Raw genomic sequence first — 25,882 nt, 5'->3', positions numbered from 1 at the left:
ATAAATTTGACATACCCTCACCTTGACATGTTTTACAATATCTGTTAAGTGTGGGAAATAAAAGGAGACTTTTTTCATGCCAGTCTATATAGTTGCTTTGATAACAGAAAAATAAAAAATAAAGAACAGGAATGAAACGGTTTAAACTGATATTAATGTCTGTCTCCCCCCTGCAGACTGTAAGCTCACTGTGGGAGGGGAATGTGCCCATTTATTGTTATATTGTAATTTCCCAAGCACTTAGTACAGTGCTCTGCATGCAGTAAGAGCTCAATCAGTACGACTGACTGATTCATCGCCATACCAGTTCCCAGATGAAAACTGAAAACCTACCACCCAATGCTATTTTATCATATAATTCTTAAACTACTGGGCTTCTAATTAATGTAAGCTTGTTGTGGGCCAGGAACATTTCTACCAACTCTCTTTTATTGTACTCTCCCAAGTGCTTAGTACAGTGCTCTGCACACAGTAAGTGCTCAGTAAATTTGACTGATTGATTGGTCATTTGTAAGCATCACACACACTTGAAACCAGCCTGATGCAGAAGCAGTAGTAGTAGTAGTAGCAGCAGCAATAGATGCATTTACTGAGTTCCCACTTGATGCCGTTCTTAGTACACAGTGTTTGGGAAGTAGAGAATATCAAAGGGACTCACTCCCTTGCCCACATTTAACTGGAGTATTTGTTAAGGTATTATTATTAATTATTATGGCATTTGTTAAGCACTTACTATGTGCCAAGCACTATTCTAAGAACTGGGGTAGATACAAGGCAATCAGTTTATCCCACTTGGGGCTTACAGTCTTAATCCCCATTTTACAGATGAGGTAAATGAGGCACAGAGAAGTTAAGTGGCTTGCTCAAGGTCACATGGCGGACAAGTGGCAGAGCCGGGAGTAGAACACATGTCCTTTGACTCCCAAGCCCGAGTTCTTTCCACCAAGCCATGCTGCTTCCCTAAGTGCTTACTGTCTGCCAAGTACTGAACTAAGGGCTGGGGTAGATACAAGATAATCAGATCAGACATGTCCCAGTCCCACAAAGGGCTCACAGTTTAAATAGGACAGAGAACAGGTATTTAATCCCCTTTTTACATATGAGGAAACAGGCCCAGAGAAGGCAAGTGATTTGTTCAGGATCACACAACAGTCAGGTGGAGGAGCCACGACTGGAACCCAGGTCTTCTGATTCCCAGTCCTGTGCTTTTTCCACTAGGTTAGGTTGCTTCTACAAGCCCCCAAAAGTTTTCATTCTAACGTGGGAGACAAGTACAAAAAATCACGTTCAAATCTGCAAATACTCAGTTCAAAACTAATCACATAGTTTTGGTGGTCCTCAAATCCAGGGAATGTTAGGTAAAAATGAAATTTTTGTTAATGTTAAATCACTTGTTATTGGACAGCCTTTCAAGAACAGGCTGTCACTCGCTTGCTGTGTAACCTTGGGCAAATCACTTCGCTTCTCTGTGCCTTTCCCTCATGTGCACAATGTGGATTCAAAACCTGTCCTCCCTCCTACTTAGATTGGGAGCCTCAGGTGGGACTTGATTATCTTGTATCTATCTTAGTTCAGTTCTTGGTATACAGAAAGTACTTAACAAATACCACTATTATTATTATTATGAAACATATACAACTAGAAGAATAAAATACATATATAAGTCCTAAGGAGGGTGTAAATAAGTTCATAAGTGATAGGAAGAGTTCCATATACCGCCAAGCTTAAAGTCATAAACACCAATCTACCAAGAACTAACAATGATGAAAACATGTCACTCAATGGAAGCTGGTAATTGGTCTCAGTAAAGGGACTTGGGCCTTTGGATTTAGCCCCTCTGGCTACCTTATTACAGCCGGCTTCTTCTAAGAGATCCATCATGGATGAAGATGGTGATTAAATATGTTCCTCAGACCTAACAATGTTTCCAGCTGTTAGCCAAGCCTGGGGCTCAACAGATGAGCTGCCTGCTTACAGCCATCCAAAGGTGACTATGTTTTTCACGCCAGCAAGGCTAGGAAAGAGGAAAAGGAGAAAGGGAGACTATGGATCAATCAATCAATCAATCAATCAATCGTATTTATTGAGCGCTTACTATGTGCAGAGCACTGTACTAAGCGCTTGGGAAGTACAAATTGGCATAACATAGAGACAGTCCCTACCCAACAGTGGGCTCACAGTCTAAAAGGGGGAGACAGAAAACAGAACCAAACATACCAACAAAATAAAATAAGTAGGATAGAAATGTACAAGTAAAATAAATAAATAAATAGATAAATAGAGTAATAAATATGTACAACCATATATACATATATACAGGTGCTGTGGGGAAGGGAAGGAGGTAAGACGGGAGGATGGAGAGGGGGACGAGGGGGAGAGGAAAGAAGGGGCTCAGTCTGGGAAGGCCTCCTGGAGGAGGTGAGCTCTCAGCAGGGCCTTGAAGGGAGGAAGAGAGCTAGCTTGGCGGATGGGCAGAGGGAGGGCATTCCAGGCCCGGGGGATGACGTGGGCCGGGGGTCGATGGCGGGACAGGCGAGAGCGAGGTACAGTGAGGAGATTAGTGGTGGAGGAGCGGAGGGTGTGGGCTGGGCAGTAGAAGGAGAGAAGGGAGGTGAGGTAGGAGGGGGGCGAGGTGATGGAGAGCCTTGAAGCCCAGGGTGAGGAGTTTCTGCTTGATGCGCAGATTGATCGGTAGCCATTGGAGGTTTTTGAGGAGGGGAGTAATATGTCCAGAGCGTTTCTGGACAAAGATAATCCGGGCAGCAGCATGAAGTATGGATTGAAGTGGAGAGAGACACGAGGATGGGAGATCAGAGAGAAGGCTAGTGCAGTAGTCCAGACGGGATAGGATGAGAGCTTGAATTAGCAGGGTAGCGGTTTGGATGGAGAGGAAAGGGCAGATCTTGGCAATGTTGCGGAGCTGAGACCGGCAGGTTTTGGTGACGGCTTGGATGTGAGGGGTGAATGAGAGAGCGGAGTCGAGGATGACACCAAGGTTGCGGGCTTGTGAGACGGGAAGGATGGTAGTGCCGTCAACAGAGATGGGAAAGTCAGGGAGAGGACAAGGTTTGGGAGGGAAGACAAGGAGCTCAGTCTTCGACATGTTGAGCTTTAGGTGGCGGGCGGACATCCAGATGGAGATGTCCTGAAGGCAGGAGGAGATGCGAGCCTGGAGGGAGGGGGAGAGAGCAGGGGCAGAGATGTAGATCTGGGTGTCATCAGCGTAGAGGTGATAGTTGAAGCCGTGGGAGCGAATGAGGTCACCAAGGGAGTGAGTGTAGATTGAGAACAGAAGGGGACCAAGCACTGAACCTTGGGGAACCCCCACCGTAAGAGGATGGGAGGGGGAGGAGGAGCCTGCAAAAGAGACTGAGAAAGAACGACCGGAGAGATAAGAGGAGAACCAGGAGAGGACGGAGTCTGTGAAGCCAAGGTCAGATAACGTGTTGAGGAGAAGGGGGTGGTCCACAGTGTCAAAGGCAGCTGAGAGGTCGAGGAGGATTAGGACAGAGTATGAGCCGTTGGATTTGGCAAGCAGGAGGTCATTGGTGACCTTTGAGAGCGCAGTTTCCGTGGAATGAAGGGGACGGAAGCCAGACTGGAGGGGGTCGAGGAGAGAGTTGTTGTTGAGGAATTCTAGGCAGCGCGTGTAGACAACTCGTTCAAGGAGTTTGGAAAGGAATGGTAGGAGGGATATGGGACAATAACTAGAAGGTGAGGTGGGGTCAAGAGAGGGTTTTTTTAGGATGGGAGAGACATGGGCATGTTTGAAGGCAGAGGGGAAGGAACCAGTGGAGAGTGAGTGGTTGAAGATGGAAGTTAAGGAGGGGAGAAGGGATGGAGCGAGAGATTTCATAAGATGAGAGGGAATGGGGTCAGAAGCACAGGTGGCCGGAGTAGCACTTGAGAGGAGGGAGGAGAGTTCCTCTGAGGATACCGCTGGGAAGGATGGGAGAGTAGCAGAGAGTGTTGAGAGCCGGGGGGTTGGAGAAAGGGGGGAAGAGACTTTGGGGAGGTCAGACCTGATGGATTTAATTTTGTTAATGAAGTAGGAGGCCAGATCGTTGGGGGTGAGGGAAGGAGGAGGGGGAGGAACCGGGGGCCTGAGAAGGGAGTTGAATGTACGGAAGAGCTGGCGGGGGTGATGGGCATGGGTGTCAATAAGGGAGGAGAAATAGTTTTGTCTGGCAGAAGAGAGGGCTGAGTTAAGGCAGGAAAGGATAAACTTGAAGTGAACGAGGTTGGCATGGTGTTTAGACTTTCGCCAGCAGCGTTCAGCAGCTCGAGCATAAGAGCGAAGGAGGCGGACAGTGGCAGTGATCCAGGGCTGTGGGTTAGTGGTGCGAGAGCGGCGAAGGGAAAGGGGAGCGAGCGAGTCTAGCTGAGTAGAAAGGGTAGAGTTGAGAGCAGTAATCTGATCAAAGCAAAACAGGGGTGGCAGTCTAGAAAGAGTTTTTTTCATTGAGTGTGTGGGGCAGAGGGCTTAGTAACGAGCTGATGTTTAAGCATTCCCTATGTCCCCCACTCTAGACTGTAAGCTCGTTGTGGGCAGGGAATGCAGCACGGCCTAGAGGATAGCGCACGGGCCTGGGTTCTAATCCCGGCTCCACCACTTATCTGCTGTGTGACTTTGGGCAAGTCGCTTAGCTTCCCCGTGCCTCAGTTACCTCAGCGGTAAAATGGGGATTATGACTGTGAGCCCCATGTGGGTCGGGGACTGTGTCCAACTTGATTTGCTTGTATCCACCCCAGTGTTTAATACAATATCTGGCACATAGTAAGCACTTGAGAAATACTACAATTATTATTATTATTACTACTATTATTAATAGGACAATCAACTCAATTGTACTGTACTCGCCCAAGCGCATAGTACAGTGCTCTGCATGCAGAATGCCCTCGATGAATATCATTAACTGATTGACAGAATTCCAAAATACTACCTGATAAGAGTTCACTCTAAAATACAGGAATATGAAAAAAATGCCAGACTAGCCAAGGCCATCCATCATTCATTTAACAAACAAATCCTCCACCCTTAAAGGATGGGACTGGTTAAATTGCGCTGTACTACTCCATAGATCGAACCATGGGGAGCGTAACTAAAAGAAAAGAGCATTAAGAAATATGCTGCAAAACCAAACCCAGGGCTTCAACCTTTCACCCAAACACCACTGCCATTCCACAGCTCAAATCCAGCTGTCGCAGCCATGCAGAAAAGCCACTTATCAAAATTGTTAAAGGTCTGAATGATCCGATTCAGGGACAGGACGATCTTCCCAAGGGTCTTCAGCTGAAGCATAAAATGAAATTCCTCCTCCCCCATCCCAAAGGCCCCCAAACCAACGGAGCCCAAATGCTAAGACTAGACATATCCTCTCCGGGGATGGAATACCACCAAGGGTATCTGATCATTCTCTTCCCGGGGACTGCAGTAACAACCCTCAAGTGGCAGACTGTTCTGTCCCCAAAAATGTCCATCTAGACCCATTTCCATATTTCAATGCATCCTTACCAGCCGACAATGCAGACTTACATTTCAAAATCTGATAAACTCTGGTCTTCAGATGTTTGGCTCAAATCTCCAGGGACCTGCCATCACAAGAGAGGGTAGGGGGAAGGAGAGGGGAGGAAAGGCATAATTAGCAGGATGGTTTACATAATGTAGGAAGAATGCTATGCCCAAGAGATTGCCAAACATTTTGTGGTTAGAATGCCACTAAAATAGCTGTTTCTGTGAAGCAGCATGAGGGGGAGAATAGAGGAGGGATCTGCCACAACTGCAACACAGCACCGGTGAGCAACTCATCTATAATCATGATGGAAAAGCTGCTCATCTACTGAGATCATCATAAACATCTAACTCGGGAGACAAGAAGAACTTATTAAAGTGTGAAATGAAAGGTATTAGCTACTTGGATGAAAAAATACGCAGTCATACATGATGAAACATCAAAAATGTATAGGAAGATGATAGACCAACCTCTGCTTCAGGCACAGCCTTTGTGTTTCTCAAAGACACACTAGCAATGCAACAGAGGGTTGTTATTAGGTGACAACTTAGTGAAACCTTTCAGAGGGAATGAAAAAAATTGCATGACATTATCTCAAGGGAGAAACAGGTGTTGAGCCCACAGCACTTTATAAACATACCTTTGTAATCAGCTATTTCCCCTATCTGTAATTTACTGCAATGTCTGTTTCCCCCTGTAGACTGAAAGCTCTTTGTGGGCTGGAATCATGTCTACCAATTCTATTATATTGTACTTTCCCAAGCGCTGTACAGTCTTCTGCACACAGTAAGTGCTCAATATATACAACTGATTAATTGTTTGATTAAATAAATACCAAAGCTGCCTGTGTCGAGGGTCGAATTCAGACCACAGAGGTGGTCATGTGATCCTTTCTACTCACCACCCTTATAATAAAAATAATAATAATTGTGGCATTTGTTAAATGCTTACTAACAAATAATAATTTGTACTAAGCGCTAGGGTAGATACAAGTAAATTCATTCATTCATTCAATCATATTTATTGAGCATTTACTGTGTGCAGAGCACTGTACCAAGCGCTTGGGAAGTACAAGTAAAACAGTTAGACACAGTCCCTGTCCCACATGGAGCTCACAGTCTTAATCCCCATTTTACAGATGAGGTAACTGAGGCACAGATGAGTGAAGTGACTTGCCCACGGTCACATGGCAGACCAGTGGCAGGGCTGGGATTCGAACCCAGGTCCTTCTGACTCCCATGGACTATCCACTAGGCCACACTGCTTCCCTATAACCTCCACCATGTCATGATTGGTCACCTCCCACCCTCTCTCTGATTGGGGCACTGCAGGACTGGTCCTCCTGTCAGGTGCAGGGCAGGGTTGGATCAGGGAAAGAGGTTGGAGGTAAGTATCCTCCACTTCATTACCACAACCAATCACTTCAATTCCCTAGACGTCACCCTCTCTCAAACAGCCACTAGCGGACTGAATTTCAAATGGTCAAAATACATCTTAAAATAAAATAATAACAATAATGGCATTTGTTAAGCGCTTACTATGTGCCAGGTACTGTACTAAGCACTGGGGTGGATACAACCAAATCGGGTTGGACATAGCCCCTTGTCCCAAGTGGGTCTCACAGTCTCAAGCTCCATTTTACAGACGAGGTAACTGAGACACAGAGAAGTCAAGTGACTTACCCAAGGACACACGGCAGACCAGTGGCAGAGCCGGAATTGGAACCCAGGACCTTCTGACGCCTCGGCGCATGCTCTACCCACTAAGCCAAGCTAGAGGCAGGAGTGTTACTGTACTAACCCAGAAAGGAGGCAATGGGGGAAGAAAAGCTATAGAAGCACTTAAAATGTGTTGTTTTTAAACTACATACTCTGCGCTGCTTCTTAATTATAACTAATAAGGAAGAGTACTAATTTACCATTACTACTTTTAGAACGCTAAAGCATTTTCTCTCCAACGAGAGTTTCCCTCGCTGACAATTCCTTTACAAGTTATAGTTTGGCCGGCGGAAGGCAGTGCCAAATGACCTTTAAGTCATTCCTTTTTAGAAGAGTTCCAATTGCAATTATATGACATAATCTGTGCCATCAAACCTGTTGATTTATTGTGCCTACAAGAGTTTCTGAGTGGCTCGCTGGAGGAATAATTCATACACTTTCTAACCTTTGCAGAACACATTTGGATAATCAGGATTGGTCCTAGTGAAGTTATATAATTTACAAGTGAATTCAGAGAAGCAGCATGGCCTAGTGCATAGATGGGCCTGGGATTCAGAAGGACCCAGGTTCTAATCCCAGCACCACTACTTGTCTGTTTGGTGACCTTGGCCAAGTCACTTCACTTCTCTGGGCCTCAGTTACTTCACCTGCAAAACGGATGTAAGCCCCATGTGGGACAGGGACTGTGTCCAACCTGATTAGCTTCTATCTACCTCAACACTTAGTACAGTGCCTGGCAAATAGTACATGCTTAAATATCGGTCGTCTTATTATTATTATTCTGACTGGTGCCATGGGACAAACTGCCCTTTCCCATAAGAAAATGGGCACTACTTCCCAGCCACATTTCTTTATGACTCAGCCTTGTTTCTAAACATAGACTTAAGGACAACAATAACTATGGTATTTATTAAGTACCTGTTAACTATCAAGTAGACAACAATAATTACAGTATTTAATAAGTACCTGCTAGCTGTTCAGTAGTGGGGTATATGCAAGACTATCAGACTGGACATATGTCTCTGACCCACTATGGGATCACAGGCTGAGAGGTTGGAGTAACAGGCACCTTATCTCCATAATAATAATGATGGCATTTATTAAGCGCTTACTACATGCAAAGCACTGTTCTAAGCGCTGGGGAGAATACAAGGTGATCAGGTTGTCTCACGGGGGGCTCACAGTTTTAATCCCCATTTTACAGATGAGGTAGCAGGCACAGAGAAGTTAACTGACTTGCCCAAAGTCACACAGCAGACAAGTGACGGAGCTTAGAACCCATGACCTCTGACTCCCAAGCCCATGCTCTTTCCACTGAGCCTCGCTACTTCTCTATGTTACAGATGTATCTCCACGCTACAGATGAGAAAACAAAGACACAGGGACGTTACGACAATTATTATTGTGGTATTTTTTGTTGTGGGCAGTATGTGCTCAATGAATATGACAGATCACTTGACTGACTGATTATGCATCTATGTGCCAAGTTCTGTAGTAAACCCTGGGGTAGATAGAAGATAATGATGTTGGACCCAATTACACGACTTGCACAGAGAAGCAGCGTGGCTCAGTGGAAAGAACCCGGGCTTTGGAGTCAGAGGTCATGGGTTCAAATCCTGGCTCCGCCACTTGTCAGCTGTGAGACTTTGGGCAAGTCACTTAACTTCTCTGTGCCTCGGTGACCTCATCTGTAAAATGGGGATGAAGACTGTCAGCCCCCCGTGGGACAACCTGATCACCTTGTAACCTCCTCAGTGCTTAGAACGGTGCTTGGCACATAGTAAGCGCTTAACAAATACCAACATTATTATTATTAAAGTCACCCAGCAGGGTGGTGGAAGAGCTAAGATTAGAACCCAGGACTCCTGAATTCCAGCTCCAAGCTCTTTCCCCTCAGCCACGGTGGCCTCCTCGACTTGTGTGAATTTACTGCACCAATTTACCCCAAGGTCTCAGCAATTTTTCTAGGAAGGCCCTGCAATCCTTCTTCATTTCCAACTAAACTAGCCCATCAGTCTACTGTACTGGACTTCCCCAAGTGCTTAGTGCTTCCCAAAGTACTCGCAGTAAGCACTCAAGAGGGCAGGGAAAACGTCTTCCAACTCTCCTATACTGTATTCTCCCAAGTGCTTTGTACAGTGTTCTGCACCCAGTAAGCCTTCAGGAAATATGAAGGATTGATTGATGAATACCCACTGATTGATTGATTCATTGATCTATCTTCTCTGAACTGCAGCTAGAACAACTTCCGGGCCCAGGATCCACAGGACGAGGGAGCTCAGAGACTGTGAGTTCCATCATCATCATCTTCTAATAATAATAGCAATTATTATTATTATTACATTTGTTTAACGCTGACTATGTGCCAGGTACTGTACTAAACTCTGGGGTGGATACAAGCAAATTGGGTTGGACGTAGCCCCTGTCCCACATATGGCTCACGGTCTTAATTCCTATTATACAGATGAGGTAACTGAGGCACAAAGAAGTTAAGTGACCTGCCCAAGGCCACACAGCATGATAAGTGGCAGAGCTGGGATTATTCATTCATTCAATCAATCGTATTTATTAAGCGCTTACTGATCAGAACCCATACTGATCGGCCGGGAGATGTAGAACCAGGCACTCAGCCTACACACCTTCATCATTTGGCCTTCCCAGATCTTAGGCCAGGGCTGCTTTTGACATTCATTCTGTACCATTAAAGATAAATTGGGAATCAGTGACCCAAGAGACGTGAGGAAAAAGGGCTCTCGCCTTTTCCACCTGCAAAATGGGAGCAACGACTCTGATCTCTTTGTGTTTCCAGAGGATTTCTGGGCAGCACTTCCAAAGAAAGGAACGGGTAGCACTTGGCAAAAGACAGAAATCTAAATAACCGTGTGGAGCTGCCTCCCAGAGAGCCGGTAACTGGGGAATGGAACTAAGTAACTGAAAGGTTCAATTAGAAATCTGCCCTTTCCAGCTTCTGTACCAAACACTTAATGTGTTCCCACTAAGCATGGCCTCATTAATATCCAAAGAAGGAATTAAAGAATGACAGCATGTGTATTATGTTGGGTAATAAAACTGTCTGGGTAGATTATTCCCCTAATACACCTATACATTATTCCCCTAACAATGTGTACTTTGGTGTGCTTTCCTGTAATTATAAAAGTGATAATTTTCACATCCAAATGTGTATTTTTTTTTTGCACATTTTGTTGAATATGCAAAACATGAACCTCCAAGTATGAGAAAGGTTAGAAGTGGGAGCATAAGAGGCATGAGCAAAAATGAAGAAAAGAAAAAGTGACTTAGAGAAAGGGTTTCTCATTCTAAATCAAGCTAGCCTCCAATTTGTGAATTAGAAGAACACGAGGAGTAGGCTAGGAAGGAAGGGTTGATATTGTCATCCAACAACATTTATTTTGATCTTGCACAGAACTCTTTCCACTTTCCCTTGATCCTGATAACTCAATGTTAGCTCTGTATCCTCCCTAGGCAGCAACTGAGCAAGTTGCAACTCTGACTTTTTTACTGGTCAGCTCCCCCAGAATAGTTTTTAAAGAGAAACCAGAAGATCAAATGACACCAACTCAGTTGAAGACGTCCTGGAAGCATCTGCAAAACTGGAGGAATTACAGTCAAATAGGGACATCAAAATGGCCTATCCACCTTCATCTTTTGACCCTCCCAGGACTGCTGTTTGCATTCATTCTGTACCATTAAAGATAATTTGGGAATAAGTGACACAAGAGATGTGAGGCAAAAAGCATGGGGAGTTGAGAAAGGAAAGAGAAGCAAAGATTAGGAGGGGATAAATGACTTCCAGGCAACAATTACACAATTTCTGCAGGCAAGAAAAGTTAGAGAATGTGGGCCTGTATCATAAAAGGATCCCAATCAATCTGAGGGAAGAGTAAACAGGCTAAATAATAATAATGATGGTATTTGTTAAGCGCTTACTATGTACCAAGCACCGTTCTAAGCGCTGGGAGAGACACAAGATAATAAGGTTGTCCCACATGGAGCTCACAGACTTAAACCCGATTTTACAGATGAGGTGACTGAAGCACAGATAAGTGACTTACCCAAAGTCATACAGTAATAAGTGGTGGAGCCGGAATTAGAACCCATGACCTCTGATCCCAAGCCCATGCTCTTTCCAATAAGCCACTAATCATGGTGAAAATCAACCTGGACTGCAGATGATAGTTTCATACCAAGTCTATTCATTTAATAGTATTTATGGAGCTCTTGCCGTGTGCAGAGCACTGTACTAAGTACTTGGGAGAGTACACTTTAACAATAAACAGACATATTCCCTGCCCACAACGAGCTTACAGTCTACAGGGCAAGCTTACAGTCTAGAGGACGAGCCAGAGAAAAAACACACTGTCATCTCTTCACTAGGTTGTGAGCTCCTTGAGGGCAGGGATCATGTCTACTAACTCTTTTGGTCTCTCCCAAGCCCTTAGTATATTACTCTGCAGAGTAAACATTCAATAAATACTACTGATTGATTGAAACTAAAATGACAGCAACACCCTTCATTAGTCTCTTATTGATCATGGAAGATTTTCCACAGCCTACTGCAAGATATCAAGATGGTGGACTAAAGTTATTCAGTGACCAGACAGGGATATGGACACGTGACCGCACTCAAATCTTTCCATACCTGCCAGTATTTCTGAAGGGAGTGTTAGAAGATTTCAGCTAGTTCATTGCTTGCTGTTTCCCCTTCTGAATAAAACCCTTTGAAATTTCACTTCAGTTAGAGTACGATGCTAATTTAGTGCATTTCCTAACTCTTTCTTCCTTCACAAGCATTGATTTAAGCATCAGCTTGGCACAACTCCTCTTGGAGGTGGGCAAATCAACACCTGAACTTTGAACAAAACAACCCTATTTTAGGCTTAGGAAAAAACTTAGCAATATCCCCCAGCTCCCCTACATTTACTGAGAAAAGGGTAGGAGTCCTTCTGCTCCTTGTCCTCCCAAAGCCATTTTCCCGTCATCTTTCCCCCTTCATCCCCCTCTTTCTCTTCCTGTGAAGCCCACATCATCCCACTCTGTCGCCAACCACTTCACTTACTAGTGGCCATTATCTAACAGCCCCTGGCCCATTCCTTTCTGTGTCACCCTGATTTATTCTTTTTATTCATCCCTCGCTCAGCACCACAGCACTTGTGTACTTATCTTCAATTTATTTATCATATTAATGTCTGTCTCCCCCTCTAGACTAAGTTCATTGTGAGCAGGGAAGGTAGCTATTAACTCTGCTATTTTGTACTCTCCCAAGCACGTAGTACAATGCTCTGCACAGATTAAGCAATTGATGTACAACTGAAGTTCAATTAATGGACTGATCAACGCTAGTCACTGTTCAATCTCTACCTTCACCAATGCTAAACTCCCACTCCCCAACCACAACATCCTCAACTATCTTCTGTCCCCCTCACCTCCTCCCTGCAAAACCGTCTGTCCCTGTCACTGACCCCTCCGATCTGTTGACCCCCTCCACCGATAATAATAATAATAATAATAGAATTTATTAAGCGCTTACTATGTGCCAAGCACTGTTCTAAGCGCTGGGGAGGTTACAAGGTGATCAGGTTGTCCCACGTGATCCTATCTCTTATTCAGTCCTCTGCCAGAGGAAGCACTCAATAGACACTGAATCGTGGGACAATATGATTTAGAAGCAGCGTGGTTCAGTGGAAAGAGCTCGGGCTTTGGAGTCAGAGGTCATGGGTTCGAATCCCGGCTCTGCCACATGTCCGCTGTGTGACCTTGGGCAAGTCACTTCACTTCTCCGGCCCTCAGTTCCTTCATCTGTAAAATGGGGATTAAGGCTGTGAGCCCCACGCGGGACAACTTGATCACCTTGTATCCCCCCCAGTGCTTAGAACAGTGCTTTGCACATAGTAAGCGCTTAACAAATGCCACTATTATTACTATTGTTATTTTACTTAGAAGGTGATCCAGCTAAGTAAAATGGGGCACATTTTACTTGTCAAACTCACTCAGTGCATGGAATCTGTCGGTGAATCAAATATTCCAGTAAACTAAGAGTCAAGATGGTCCAGGAACAAGTCCCCAGGAGCTGCTTTTTGCACAGGTCACTCAAAGAGCTAGCACAAAGCTAGATAATTAGGTGCAAAGTTATCAATCAATGCTATTTATTGAGCCTTTGCTATGAGGTGAGCACTGTACTAGCACTTGGGAGAGACAACAATAGAAAAGGTAAACATGATCTCTTCCTATCAGGAGCTTACAGACTAAAGGGGAGACAGCTATTAAAATAAGTTACAAATGGATGAGTACGTGAGTGTTGTGGGGCTTGGGGGGTGGGGGGTGGTAAATATCAAAGCGCTGAAGGGGCATTTATGTAACAGACCCCAATTCCTACAGAAATCAGTTAGCTGGATCCTGACCAAGCCTAAATTCAGGTATTTGGTAAAGATGCACCCTCTGAAAATTCCCTAGTGTTCAAACAGTTGGAGGAAAATTGATCACTGGAAGAGCAAACCACGCTGCCATGCCCTCCGACTCCCTAAGATTCCTCGGAAAGAGTATATGCAAGGCTCCAGGCCTCCCTACCGGCAGAGGAGGACTCAAATCTAGTTGGGCCTGGGATTCAGAAGGACCTGAATTCTAATTCTGGCTCTGCCACCTGTCTGTTGTGTGACCTTGGGCAAGTCACTTCTCTGGGCCTCAGTTATCGCACCTGACAAATGGGAAGTAAGACTGGGAGCCCCATGTGGGAAAGGGACTGCGTCCAACCCGATTTGCTTGTATTGCTCCTGGTGCTTAGGGCAGTGCCTGACACATAGTAAGCACTTACATACCACCATCATTGTTATAATCTGCTAATTGTGATGAAATCAGTAGCTAATAGCTACGCTCTGCACTGTACCCTCTGAGAAGGTTTCCCTTCTGCATCATCTAGGCTCTTGGATCCATACCCCGTAAGCACTCTGTTACTTATTCACCCCATCAGGCTGCTTAGAGAAGCAGCGTGGTTGCGTGGCTCAGTGGAAAGAGCCCAGGCTTTGGAGTCAGAGGTCATGGGTTCAAATCCCGGCTCCGACAATTGTCAGCTGTGTGACTTTGGGCAAGTCACAACTTCTCTGGGCCTCGGTTACCTCATCTGTAAAATGAGGATTAAGACTGTGAGCCCCCAGTGGGACAACCTGATCACCTTGTAACCTCCCCAGCAATTAGAACAGTGCTTTGCACATAGTAAGCATTTCTAGACCGTGAGCCCGTTGTTGGGTAGGGACCGTCTCTCTATGTTGCCAACCTGTACTTCCCAAGCACTTAGTACAGTGCTCTGCACACAGTAAGAGCTCAATAAATACGATTGAATGAATGAATAAATGCCATTATTATTATTATTATTATTATTATGTGCACATCCTTACACTCTGCTGCTTCCCCTGTAACCTGTTTTAATGCCAATCTTCCCCACTAGATGGGCCTGAGAGTCAGAATGTCATGGGTTCTAATCCCGCTCCATGACTTGTCTGCTGTGTGACCTTGGGCAAGTCACAACTTCTCTGTGCCTCAGTTCTCTCATCTGTAAAATGGGAATGAAAACTGTGAACCCTCTGTGGAACAGGTACCGTGTCCAACCTGATTATCTTGTACCTACGCCAGCGCTTCAGTGCCTGGAAGATAGTAAGTGCTTCACAAATACCGTAATTATTATTATTATCATTATTGTAAGCTCTTCGAGGGCATGGATTGTCTCCCAACTCTACTACATTGTACTCTTCTAAGACCTTAGTGCAGTGCTCTGAACACAGTGAGTGCTCAATAAATAACATTAGTTTATCGATAGTGTGCACTACAGAGGCTAGACACATATTCCCTCCCCTCAAGACAAAATTCACCTGTGCTGGGCAGCAGCAGCATAAAAGAGAATTGAGGGTGGAGAGTCAAGTTTACTGCGTGGAAGAAGGCAACGGTAAACCACTTCCAGATTTTTACCAAAAAAACTATGGATACACTACCAGAATGATTGCAGGTGGAGGTGGGGCGTTCTGGGAGAGATATGTCCGTGGAGTCGTTATGGTTCAGAGACAGCTCGACAGCATAAGACAATTCAAGATAAGGAGCTTACAATTTGGGAGTGGAGGGAGAGAAAACTGATGTACAAATACTAAAAACAGAAGGTAGAATAAGGATATAGCAGGAAATGGTGCAACTCTATAAGAATAGCTGAATAAAAGCATATACATATGTATTTACATATACAGGTGTACATATATACATATACTATATAGACACACACATATATAATATATATAATAGATATTATAGATATATTATATATATCTATAGATAGATACATAGATAGATGTATTCTTCTACATGGGTAGAAACTCATGGGTATATAGAAGCAGCGTGGTTTAGTGGATAGAGCATTGTTCTGGGAGTCAAAAGGACCTGGGTTCTAATCTCCGCTCTGCCACATGTCTTCTGTGTGAACTTGGATGAGTCATTTAACTTCTCTGGGCCTCACTTACCTCATCTATAAAATGGGGATTAAGAGTGTGAGCCCCATGTGGGACAGGGACTGTGTCCAACCTGATTAATAATAAAAATATTTGTTAAGCACTATATGCCAGGCACTGTTCTAATTGCTGGGGTGGATACAAGGTCATCAGGCTGGACACAGTCCCTGTCCCATACGGGACTCACAGTCTTAATCCCCATTTTATAGAAGAGGCAACAGAGGCCAAGAGAAGTGAAGGTCACAAGGCAGACAAGTAGCAGAGCTGGAATTAGAACTCATAAACTTCTGACTCCCAATCCCATGCTCTACAATAATAATAATAAAAATGGCATTTATTAAGCACTTACTATCTGCAAAGCACTATTCTAAGCTCTATCCACTACCCCAGCACCTAGAACAGTGCTTGGCACATAGTGCCAAGTACTTGGCACTTGGCACATAGTAAGCACTCAACAAGTACTGTAATTTTTCTTACTATATATTCCAAACTTGCTGGTTGGAGATGTTTGCTATGCCAGTTACTAGCACCTTCCAGTTGGAAAACGCCAGATGATACAATTTTAATGGTATAATGTCTTCCTGATGCTCGTATTTTTGCCTGAATTTGGCATGGACTGGATACTTTCTTGGGCTCCTCTCAGATCAGCAGGTCCAGACTCTGAGCTCCAAAATACCCTGTTAGGTTGTCTAAGAATGTGTAAGAGTGGGAGCTAGCAGGGTTGGCCACTGATAAACGGAGACGTTGGCTGGCTGCTTCACTGGATTGTTCAGCCAAGAGGACTGAACTAGCTCACTGTCTGTTTTAACCAGGCTAAATAAGTAATGTGGCAGGACATTTTCATTTCTCCCTTGTTTTTTAATGAGAGTTTTACAGGTTTTCAAGCAGCATGGGTACATATGAGGGAGATCTGACTATCTCTTGCCAACACTCGATGGTCTCTTCATTCACTCCCCAGCCCCTCACTGGCCTCAGAAAAGAAACTCTAAGATTCCAGACTAAAAATTGCCAGTCATTCCATAACACAGTCCATAAGGACATCAAATTATCTCGCTTAGATCCCCAAAGGGATCAATACCATTCCATTTGGCCGAGAGACTGAGGCTCCCGGGAGTTGTGAGTAGCCCCACGTCGAATGGCAAGGCAGGGTCCAAACCAGACTCGCTGGTTCTTAACGTGGTATTCCTTCCACTAAAAGATACCACCAAACACCATCAAATTTTCCCACATTATTAAATTAGGCATTGCCAGGAAGATATACTCTCTTTGATGCTTTCCTCATAGAGAATCTTTCATAAGACACCCAGTGATCACAGAAAACTACCTTTCAGGGAATGTGCTTGTATTTGAATATATAGAAAAATAAAACTATCGACCATGTCCCTTATGAATTACCTACGACTGGCATAGGGTGTGAAAAATACTAAAAACAACCAGTTGCTTTGGTTTCTCTTTTCTACTTAATCAGGCCTAAGGACCTCACTGCAAACATAAGCTGCCTTAATATTTGGGGAGCCAATATTGCATTTTTGCCCGAATTTATTTGAAACAGTTTACTGGCCCTAGAGTGGATATTATGAAAATAAAGGCTTCTTGCCAGGCTGATATATCAACATCTGACTAATGACTGAGTTGTAGAGCATGAGTGTGATGGCATTCCAAACCAAGAGCTTCCCCAGCTTCCCGAAACGATGTTACTTCTACCTCCGATACAGCTCAGGAATGACGAGGAGAGGCCATTCCATGCCCTCCCCGCTGAGCTTATTTATAATGAAGGAATCTGGGAAGTATGGCAACTCCGTAGAAATGCTTCCTTTAATGAGAAACTATGATCAAGCAATCAGCACAAGTGCATATGGGCCATTTACTGCTAATTACATGTACATGCTATATTTTTAACATTACAAGTGCTATGATTACATCTGCAGCTGATGAAGCTGTGTTCACTGTTAATTCAGAAAGAAAAGCAAAATGACTGGGGAATTTTTCCTCACAGAGCTCTTCCTGGCACTGAACATTCAGCTCTTCACAACTACATCCATGGACCGGGACCTGACTCGAATATATTTAGAAGACTTTTCAAACTGTAATCTTTAGTAAGTGCTTTCTCTGTGTCAAGTAGTGTACTGAGCGCTTGGGAGAGTATAATATAACAGAGTTGGTAGACACACTACCTGACTACTAAGGAGCTTATTGTCTATAGGAGCTAACACAGTCCCTGTCCCATATGGGGCTAGCAGTCTAAAGGCGAGGGTAGGGACCGTCTTTATATGTTGCCAACTTGTACTTCCCAAGCGCTTAGTACAGTGCTCTGCACACAGTAAGCGCTCAATAAATACGACTGAATGAATGAATGAATATTTAATCGAAGACCCTGAGGAACAGAGAAGTTAAGTGATTTGTCCAAGGTCACACAACAGGCAAGTGGCAAAACTGGGATTAGAACCCAGGCCTCTGATTTAAGCTTACAAATCAGGTGGCCAAAGTGAACCAATGGAAGCCCAGTGCATGAGTTGTTGTTGCATGGGAATAAATTCCCTTAACATTAACATTGCAGCCCAGGTTGGGCTACCTCTCCAAACTCTGTCTGCCAAGTGCTGGAAAGCCCTAGCCCATCTCTAACCGAGGATTTTCTTCCTTATCCCTCTCTTCCCTTGACCTTCTCCTTCCCCCTTATCCGTTCTTCCCTCTCTTTCACAGAACCAGAGAATTCCTCTTTAGTCATCAGGAACCCCCACCCCCACCAGAGCAGCTTGGCCTCCTGAATAAAGCAAAAGCCTGAGAGTCAAAAGGACCTGGGTTCTAATCCTGGCTCCACCACTTGTCTGCTGTGTGACCTTGGGCAAGTCATTTCACCTCTCTGTGCCTCAGTTACCTCAACCATAAAGTGGGGATTGAAACTGTGAGTCTCATGTGGGCCATGGATCATGTCCAACTCAAAATGCTTGTAATAATAATCAATCAATCAATCATATTTACTGAGTGCTTACTGTGTGCAGAGCACGGTACTAAGCGCTTGGGAAGTACAAGTTGGTAACACATAGAGACAGTCCCTACCCAACAGCGGGCTCACAGTCTAAAAGGGGGAGACGGAGAACAAAACCAAACATACTAACAAAATAAAATAAATAGAATAGATATGTACAAGTAAAATAAATAAATAAATAAATAGAGTAATAAATATGTACAAACATATATACAATATATACATATATACAATATAATAATAATAATAATGGCATTTATTAAGCCCTTACTATGTGCAAATCACTGTTCTAAGCGCTGGGGAGGTTACAAGGTGATCAGGTTGTCCCACAGGGAGCTCACAGTCTTAATCCCCATTTTACAGATGAGGTAACTGAGGCACAGAGAAGTTAAGTGACTTGCCCAAAGTCACACAGCTGACATTTGGCAGAGCCAGGATTTGACCCATGACCTCTGACTCCAAAGCCCGGGCTCTTTCCACTGAGCCACGCTGCTTCTCACCACCCTAGTGCTTAGTACGGTGCCTGGCCCATAGTAAGCACTTAACAAATGCCACAATTATTATTATTATTAGAGACACAGAGGGTGCTGAATGAGAATCTGATCCGAAGGGTTAACACCTTCCTTCCCTTACTCCCATCTACTATGGAAACTATTTTCCACTTTTGTGAAACCCAGACTGCACTAAATCTGCCCTGGGTGCATTCTAATGAATCCTCCCTGCCATTACAAACAAAATAATCCTGGCAACATTAGTGGGTACCAGACAGTGGAGGAAGAAGGTAGCATAACTCTCCCTAGACCAATGCATTTTCCAGACCCATTCAGTTGTGCAATGAGAAAAAACGGAAAAAAGGATGCAGACGACAGTTGTTCTTCCAATAAAGTTTATGACACGAGGAATTTAGCCACTGACTCTTTTTGGTTTTTCTGGAATTGAAATCTGGAAGCTGCCTTCTTGTGTTTGTTCCTCTCTCTCTTCTCCCTTTACTGTACCTCAGAAACTACTTTATCCACACTGATAAGCTAAATCACCAACCACACTCCCCTGCTCCTTTGTTACTAACATTAAGTTGTGGCTCTTACAATGTACATCTGCTAACTGGTTTAGAAAACACAATGCTCAAGGGAGGGGACTAGTTTTACAGTCTGACAGCCAGCCTGACCCCCTGACTTCTACTCAGCTCAGCTGCCTGTTAAAGAAGCATCCTCCCATCTCCACTAAACAATAATAACAACTGTGGCATTTGTTAAGTGCTTATTATGTCCTCTAGACTGCAACTCGTTGTTCATTCATTCAGTCATATTTATTGAGCACTTACTGTGTGCAGAGCACTGTACTAAGTGCTTGGGAGAATATAATAGAACAATAAACAGACACATTCCCCGCCCACAATGAGTTTACAGTCTAGAGTTGTGGGCAGGGAACATGTCTACCAACCCTTATACTGTACTCTCCCAAACAGTTAGTACAGTGCTCTGCACACAATAAGCGCTCAGTAAATACAATCGTGGCCGACTGGATAGAACACGGGCCTGGGGAGTCAGAAGAACTTGAGTTCTAATCCCGGCTCCGCCACTTGTCTGCTGTGTGACCTTGAGCTGATCATTTAACTTCTCTGTGTCTCTGTTCCCACTTCTGTAAAACAGGGATTGAGATGGTAAACCCAATGTGGGCAGGGACTGTGTCCAACCTGATTAACTTATATCAACCCTATGGCTTAGTACAGTGCCTGAGAAATAGTGGTCATTTAACAGATACCATAAAACAAATACTGTACTAAAAACAGGAGCAGATAAAAGATAATCCGGTCGGACACAGTACCAAGTAGGGCTCTCAGTTGAAGACAGAGGGTGCGGATTGCCAAATACTGCACTAAGAACAGGAGCAGATAAAAGATAATCCGGTCGGACACAGTACCACGTAGGGCTCCCAGTCGAAGACAGTGGGTGCAGAATTTAATCCCCTATTTGCAGGTGAGGAAATTGAGGCACAGAGAAGTTAAAGTGACTTGCCCTGCTTTGGTTCAGGCCGTGTCCAAGGCCCTTGGAAATGCCACTTTCCCCATAAAGCAGTGAAGTGACACCCCAGGAGCCTCTGAACAAAGATTTCATCATACCCTGACGAAACTGACCAGTCGGAATTGACGACTTCCAAAACCAATCATAACAACCTCCAATTAGCCACCAAACCATTCCCATAGAAATCAGGCTGAAAAAGGACCCTGCTAGAGAAAAGCACCCAAATTCCGGCCTTTGTCTACAAGCGATAAATGACAAGGAGCAATTAAAGATGCAAGCCCTGCCACGATTTTCTGGTCCATTTATAATCAAGTCATCGTGTGGGGCATCGCTTCCCTCCAACCTCTGCCATCCAACTGCTCCCGAAGCTGACATTTCTGCGACTAGGTTAAAGCAATTAAACCCCGTTCTGGCCCGGCCATACTGCACTGGGCTGGTATTCCTGCATTTTCAAAGCTGGGCCATGCCAAAATGGATAGTCATTCACTCATTCAATAGCATTTATAAAGCAGTTACTTTGCGCAGAGCACTGTACTAAGCGCTTGGGAGCGTACAATACAATAAACGGTCACATTCCCTGACCACAAGAAAGCCCTCAGACAGCCTCAAAGCACGTGTCCTGAAGAAGATCGACTAGTAAATTACAGGAGCCCGTGGCCATCACACCACCCAAAAAGGCCTCAATTCTCTATGAGAACCACAGGATCCTGTTACACCAGGACACCAAAAAGCTGTTGCCATAACAGAGAAGCTGTGTGGCCCAGTGGAAGGATCACGGGCATGAGAGTCTGAGGACCTGGGTTCTAATTCCGGCTCTGCCACCTGTCTATCCCAGCACTTAGAACAGTACCTGGCGTGTAGTAAGTGCTTAACCAATACCACAAAAAATTTTAAAAAAATCTAGAATTAGGTGACGATGCTAGATGCTAGTGACAGAATGTATATAAAAGAGGGGAGGGGAGGGGAGTCTCTGTGGGCCCAAATGTTTTTTTTCCCTAGGCGCTTCATCCTAGGGACTGATGCTGAAGCTGCCAGAATGGGTGAGCTTGGATGCCTCTGGAAGATAAGCCTGAATCTTTCTCACCCTGAGCTCTCAGCCCCACAGCACTTACAACCTCTCCCTACTTTATTTCTCTATATTAAATGAATTTCTTCCCCTGTAGGCCGTAAGCTCATCGTGGGCAGAGAGGTGCCTACCAACTGTTATACTGTACTCTTCCAAGCGCTTAGTACAGTGTTCTGCACACAGTAAGCACTCCATAAATATGACTTACTGACTGACTGACTCTGGAAGTAAGCCTGCATCTTCCTCACCATGAGCCCTCAGCCCTACAGCGCTTATGTCTGTATCCACAATTTATTTCAGTGGAAAGAACACAGGCTTTGGAGTCAGAAGTAATGGGTTCAAATCCCAGCTCCTCCACTTGTCAGCTGTGTGACTTTGGGCAAGTCACAACTTCTCTGGGCCTCAGTTACCTCATCTGCAAAATGGGAATTAATAATAATAATAATAATGGCATTTATTAAGCGCTTACTATGTGCAAAGCACTGTTCTAAGCGCTGGGGAGGTTAACAAGGTGATCAGGTTGTCCCATGCGGGGGCTCACAGTCTTCATCCCCATTTTACAGATGAGGGAACTGAGGCCCAGAGAAGTAAAGTGAGTTGCCCAAAGTCACACAGCTGATAAGTGGTGGGGCCGGGATTTGAACTCATGACCTCTGACTCCAAAGCCCGGGCTCTTTCCACGGACCCACGCTGCTTCTCCCTGTGGGACAACCTGATCACCCTGTAACCTCCCCAGCACTTAGAACAGTGCATTGCACATAGTAAGTGCTTAATAAATGCCATCATTAATTAATTAATTAATTATTAATGTCTGTCTCCTTCTCTAGACTGTCAGCTCATTGTGGGCAAGGAGCAAATCTACCAACGTGGTTATATTTTACTCTCCCAAGTGCTTAGCACAGTGCCCTCGACTGTAAACTTGTTTCTAGACTGTAAGATCACCTCTAGACTGTCAGATCATCTCTAGACTGCAAGCTTGTCATGAGCAGGAACGAGTCTGCTAATTCTGTTGTACTGTCCTCTCTCAATCAATCAATCAATCATATTTATTGAGCGCCTACTGTGTGCAGAGCACTGTACTAAGCGCTTGGGAAGTACAAGTTGGCAGTACAGTGCTCTGCAGATGGTAACTGCTCAGATACTACTGATCGATTCCTCTGCACACCGCAAGCGCTCAATAAATACAAATGATGAATTGATTGATTGATGAGCCACACAATGACAAAAAAACTAACCTGAAACCTTTGGCAGTTGCCTACCAGTGTTGGAGATCACTGCTGGTGAGGGGAGTATTTGAGGTTACCTAGAGGGTCTATCCTGCTGATAGAGAACTCTGTGTAGGCAAGAAGGCAATGGAAAAACCATTCCCTCCCCCAGAGCAAGATTTTTATGGTAATATCCCTTTCTCCTTACGCAGTAATCCCTTGAGGCTGACCCACTTCCAAATGTACTCTCCCCTCCGTGCACACATCTGGGTTTGTGACAGCAGAATCTTTCATGACTGTTCCGCTTCTGCCACTACTGATTTTCGGAGGAGAGATACCATTGAAGTGCTTCACGAGGGGAAGGCATATACTGAGGCAGATAAATAGACACTGGAGTGGAGGGAGAAAAAGAAAGTCGCATTTCAATCTCACTACCCTTGATACTTCCTTTAACTAGACAAGCTTGCTCTGGGAGAACAACTGATTTCAATCACCGGGGGTTCAGGTATGAGCATCTACGACCAAGCAGTCTGCTAGCCACCTTCCAGTCGGATGTTTATAAACGAAAGGTTACTTGCACCGGAGGAGAAACATCCCACCTTTTAGACTGTAACTTCACCCCTTTTAGACTGTGAGCCCACTGTTGGGTAGGGACTGTCTCTAAATGTTGCCAACTTGTACTTCCCAAGCGCTTAGTACAGTGCTCTGCACACAGTAAGTGCTCAATAAATACGATTTATTGATCCCACCGTGCTAACAGATGTGTACCGCCCTGAGACTTGTACAGCATCTGCATCCCAAAGAATATCAGCTTACTTTGATGTGATATTCCTGCAAGGGATTTTGATCCATTTGTGGCTCAATGGAAAGAGCACAGGTTTGGGAGTCAGAAGTCACGGGTTCAAATCCTGGCTCTGCCACTTAGCTGTGTGACTTTGGGCAAGTCACTTGACTTCTCTGTGCCTCAGTTACCACATCTGTAAAATGGGGATTAAGATTGTGAACCCCAAGTGGGACAACCTGATCACCTTGTATCCTCCCCAGTGCTTAGAACAGTGCTTTGCACATAGTAAGCACTTAACCAATGCCACCATTGTTATTATTATTGCTCTCAATGGCAGATAAAATGGAAAACGGAGCTCAAAGAGAGCCTGCCTGCCCGATGGTTCAGAGAGTGGTCACTCTCCCCTCGGAGTGTGTGACTGAAACTCTCATTCACTGAGCTATGCTGAGCGAGACTCGAACATGCCTCAGTATCTGGAAGCTAACTAATGTGTCTCTCTTAATTGTTGGCAAGGAGACGCCAGTGTTTGAAACATGCTTCGCCTTCCACCCGGAGAGGAAATACAGTGTATCTCTCTCTCTACTCGCAATATTTTTGCTGTTGCCTTCACGGCTGCGCATTTCCTAACACATGACTGACCCAAACAAGAAAGGGAACCGAGGCACCCCAGTTCAGTATCAAATCTCAAAGTATCAGTGTCATTTATTAAAGCACTCAATCACCTTGCCCCCTTACCTCACCTCGTTGGTGTCCTTCTGCAACCCAAATCAGCACACTTCGCTCCTCTATTGGCAAGCTTCTCACCGTCCCTCCAATCTCATCTATCTAGCCACCAACCTCTCACCCAGATCCTGCCTCTGGCCTGGAAAGCCCTCCCTCTTCATATCCGACAGCTATGGGGCAACTATGATGGAGGCAGAGGCGGCGGCCTAGAATGTCCTCAAAGCAGCAGGTGAGTGGGCCAGCTGCACCTTTTGGATTCCCAAAGTCCCTGCTGCCATTAGTTAGTGGTCCGGATTACCCGAGAGGAGGACTGCCTAGCCCTTCCTTGTTGGCGGCAGGAGTGGAAATTCTGGAGAAGCGGCCTGGCCTACTGGTAAGAGCACGAACCTGCGAGTCAGAAGGGCCTGGGTTCTAATCCTGACTCCGCCACTTGTCTGCTGAGTGACCTTAGTCAAGTCACTTCACTGCTCAGGGCCTCAGTTACCTCACCTGTACAATGAGGAGTAAAACTGTGAGCCCCATGTGGGACAGGGACTGTGTCCAACCTGATTAGTTTGTACCGACCCCGGTGCTCAGAACAGTGCTTGAGATGCAGTAAACGCTTAGCAAATACCATCGTTATCATCATCATCATCATCATCAATCGTATTTATTGAGCGCTTACTGTGTGCAGAGCACTGTACTAAGCGCTTGGGAAGTACAAGTTGGCAACACATAGAGACAGTCCCTACCCAACAGTGGGCTCACAGTCTAAAAGGGGGAGACAGAGAACAAAACCAAACATATTAACAAAATAAAATCAATAGAATAGATATGTACAAGTAAATAAATAGAGTAATAAATATGTACAAACATATATACATATATACAGGTGCTGTGGGGAAGGGAAGGAGGTAAGATGGGGGGGATGGAGAGGAGGACGAGGGGGAAAGGAAGGAAGGGGCTCAGTCTGGGAAGGCCTCCTGGAGGAGGTGAGCTCTCAGTAGGGCCTTGAAGGGAGGAAGAGAGCTAGCTTGGTGGATGGGCAGAGGGAGGGCATTCCAGGCCCGGGGGAGGACGTGGGCCGGGGGTCGATGGCAGGACAGGCGAGAACGAAGTAAGGTGAGGAGATTAGCGGCAGAGGAGCGGAGGGTGTGGACTGGGCTGTAGAAGGAGAGAAGGGAGGTGAGGTAGGAGGGGGCGAGGGAATGGACAGCCTTGAAGCCCAGGGTGAGGAGTTTCTGCCTGATGCGCAGATTGATTGGTAGCCACTGGAGATTTTTAAGGAGGGGAGTAACATGCCCAGAGCGTTTCTGGACAAAGACAATCCGGGCAGCAGCATGAAGTATGGATTGAAGTGGGGAGAGACACGAGGATGGGAGA

General features: G+C 45.0%; 1 protein-coding gene across 1 annotated transcript in view; it reads right to left on the bottom strand.

Moving 5' to 3' along the window:
- The window catches only part of SNX29 (sorting nexin 29), a 557,276-nt gene that overhangs the window by 215,287 nt on the left and 316,107 nt on the right, over positions 1-25,882 (bottom strand). Inside the window, exon 18 of the mRNA XM_038762809.1 lies at positions 5,537-5,592. Coding sequence (XP_038618737.1) covers positions 5,537-5,592 — 56 coding nt within the window. The remainder of the gene's footprint in view (positions 1-5,536; positions 5,593-25,882) is intronic.

This window comes from Tachyglossus aculeatus, chromosome 21 (genome assembly GCF_015852505.1).
Source record: "Tachyglossus aculeatus isolate mTacAcu1 chromosome 21, mTacAcu1.pri, whole genome shotgun sequence".
Taxonomy (NCBI): Eukaryota; Metazoa; Chordata; class Mammalia; order Monotremata; family Tachyglossidae; genus Tachyglossus; species Tachyglossus aculeatus.
The sequence above is the reverse complement of the archived record's forward strand: the minus strand, read 5'-3'. Positions and strand labels throughout refer to the sequence as shown.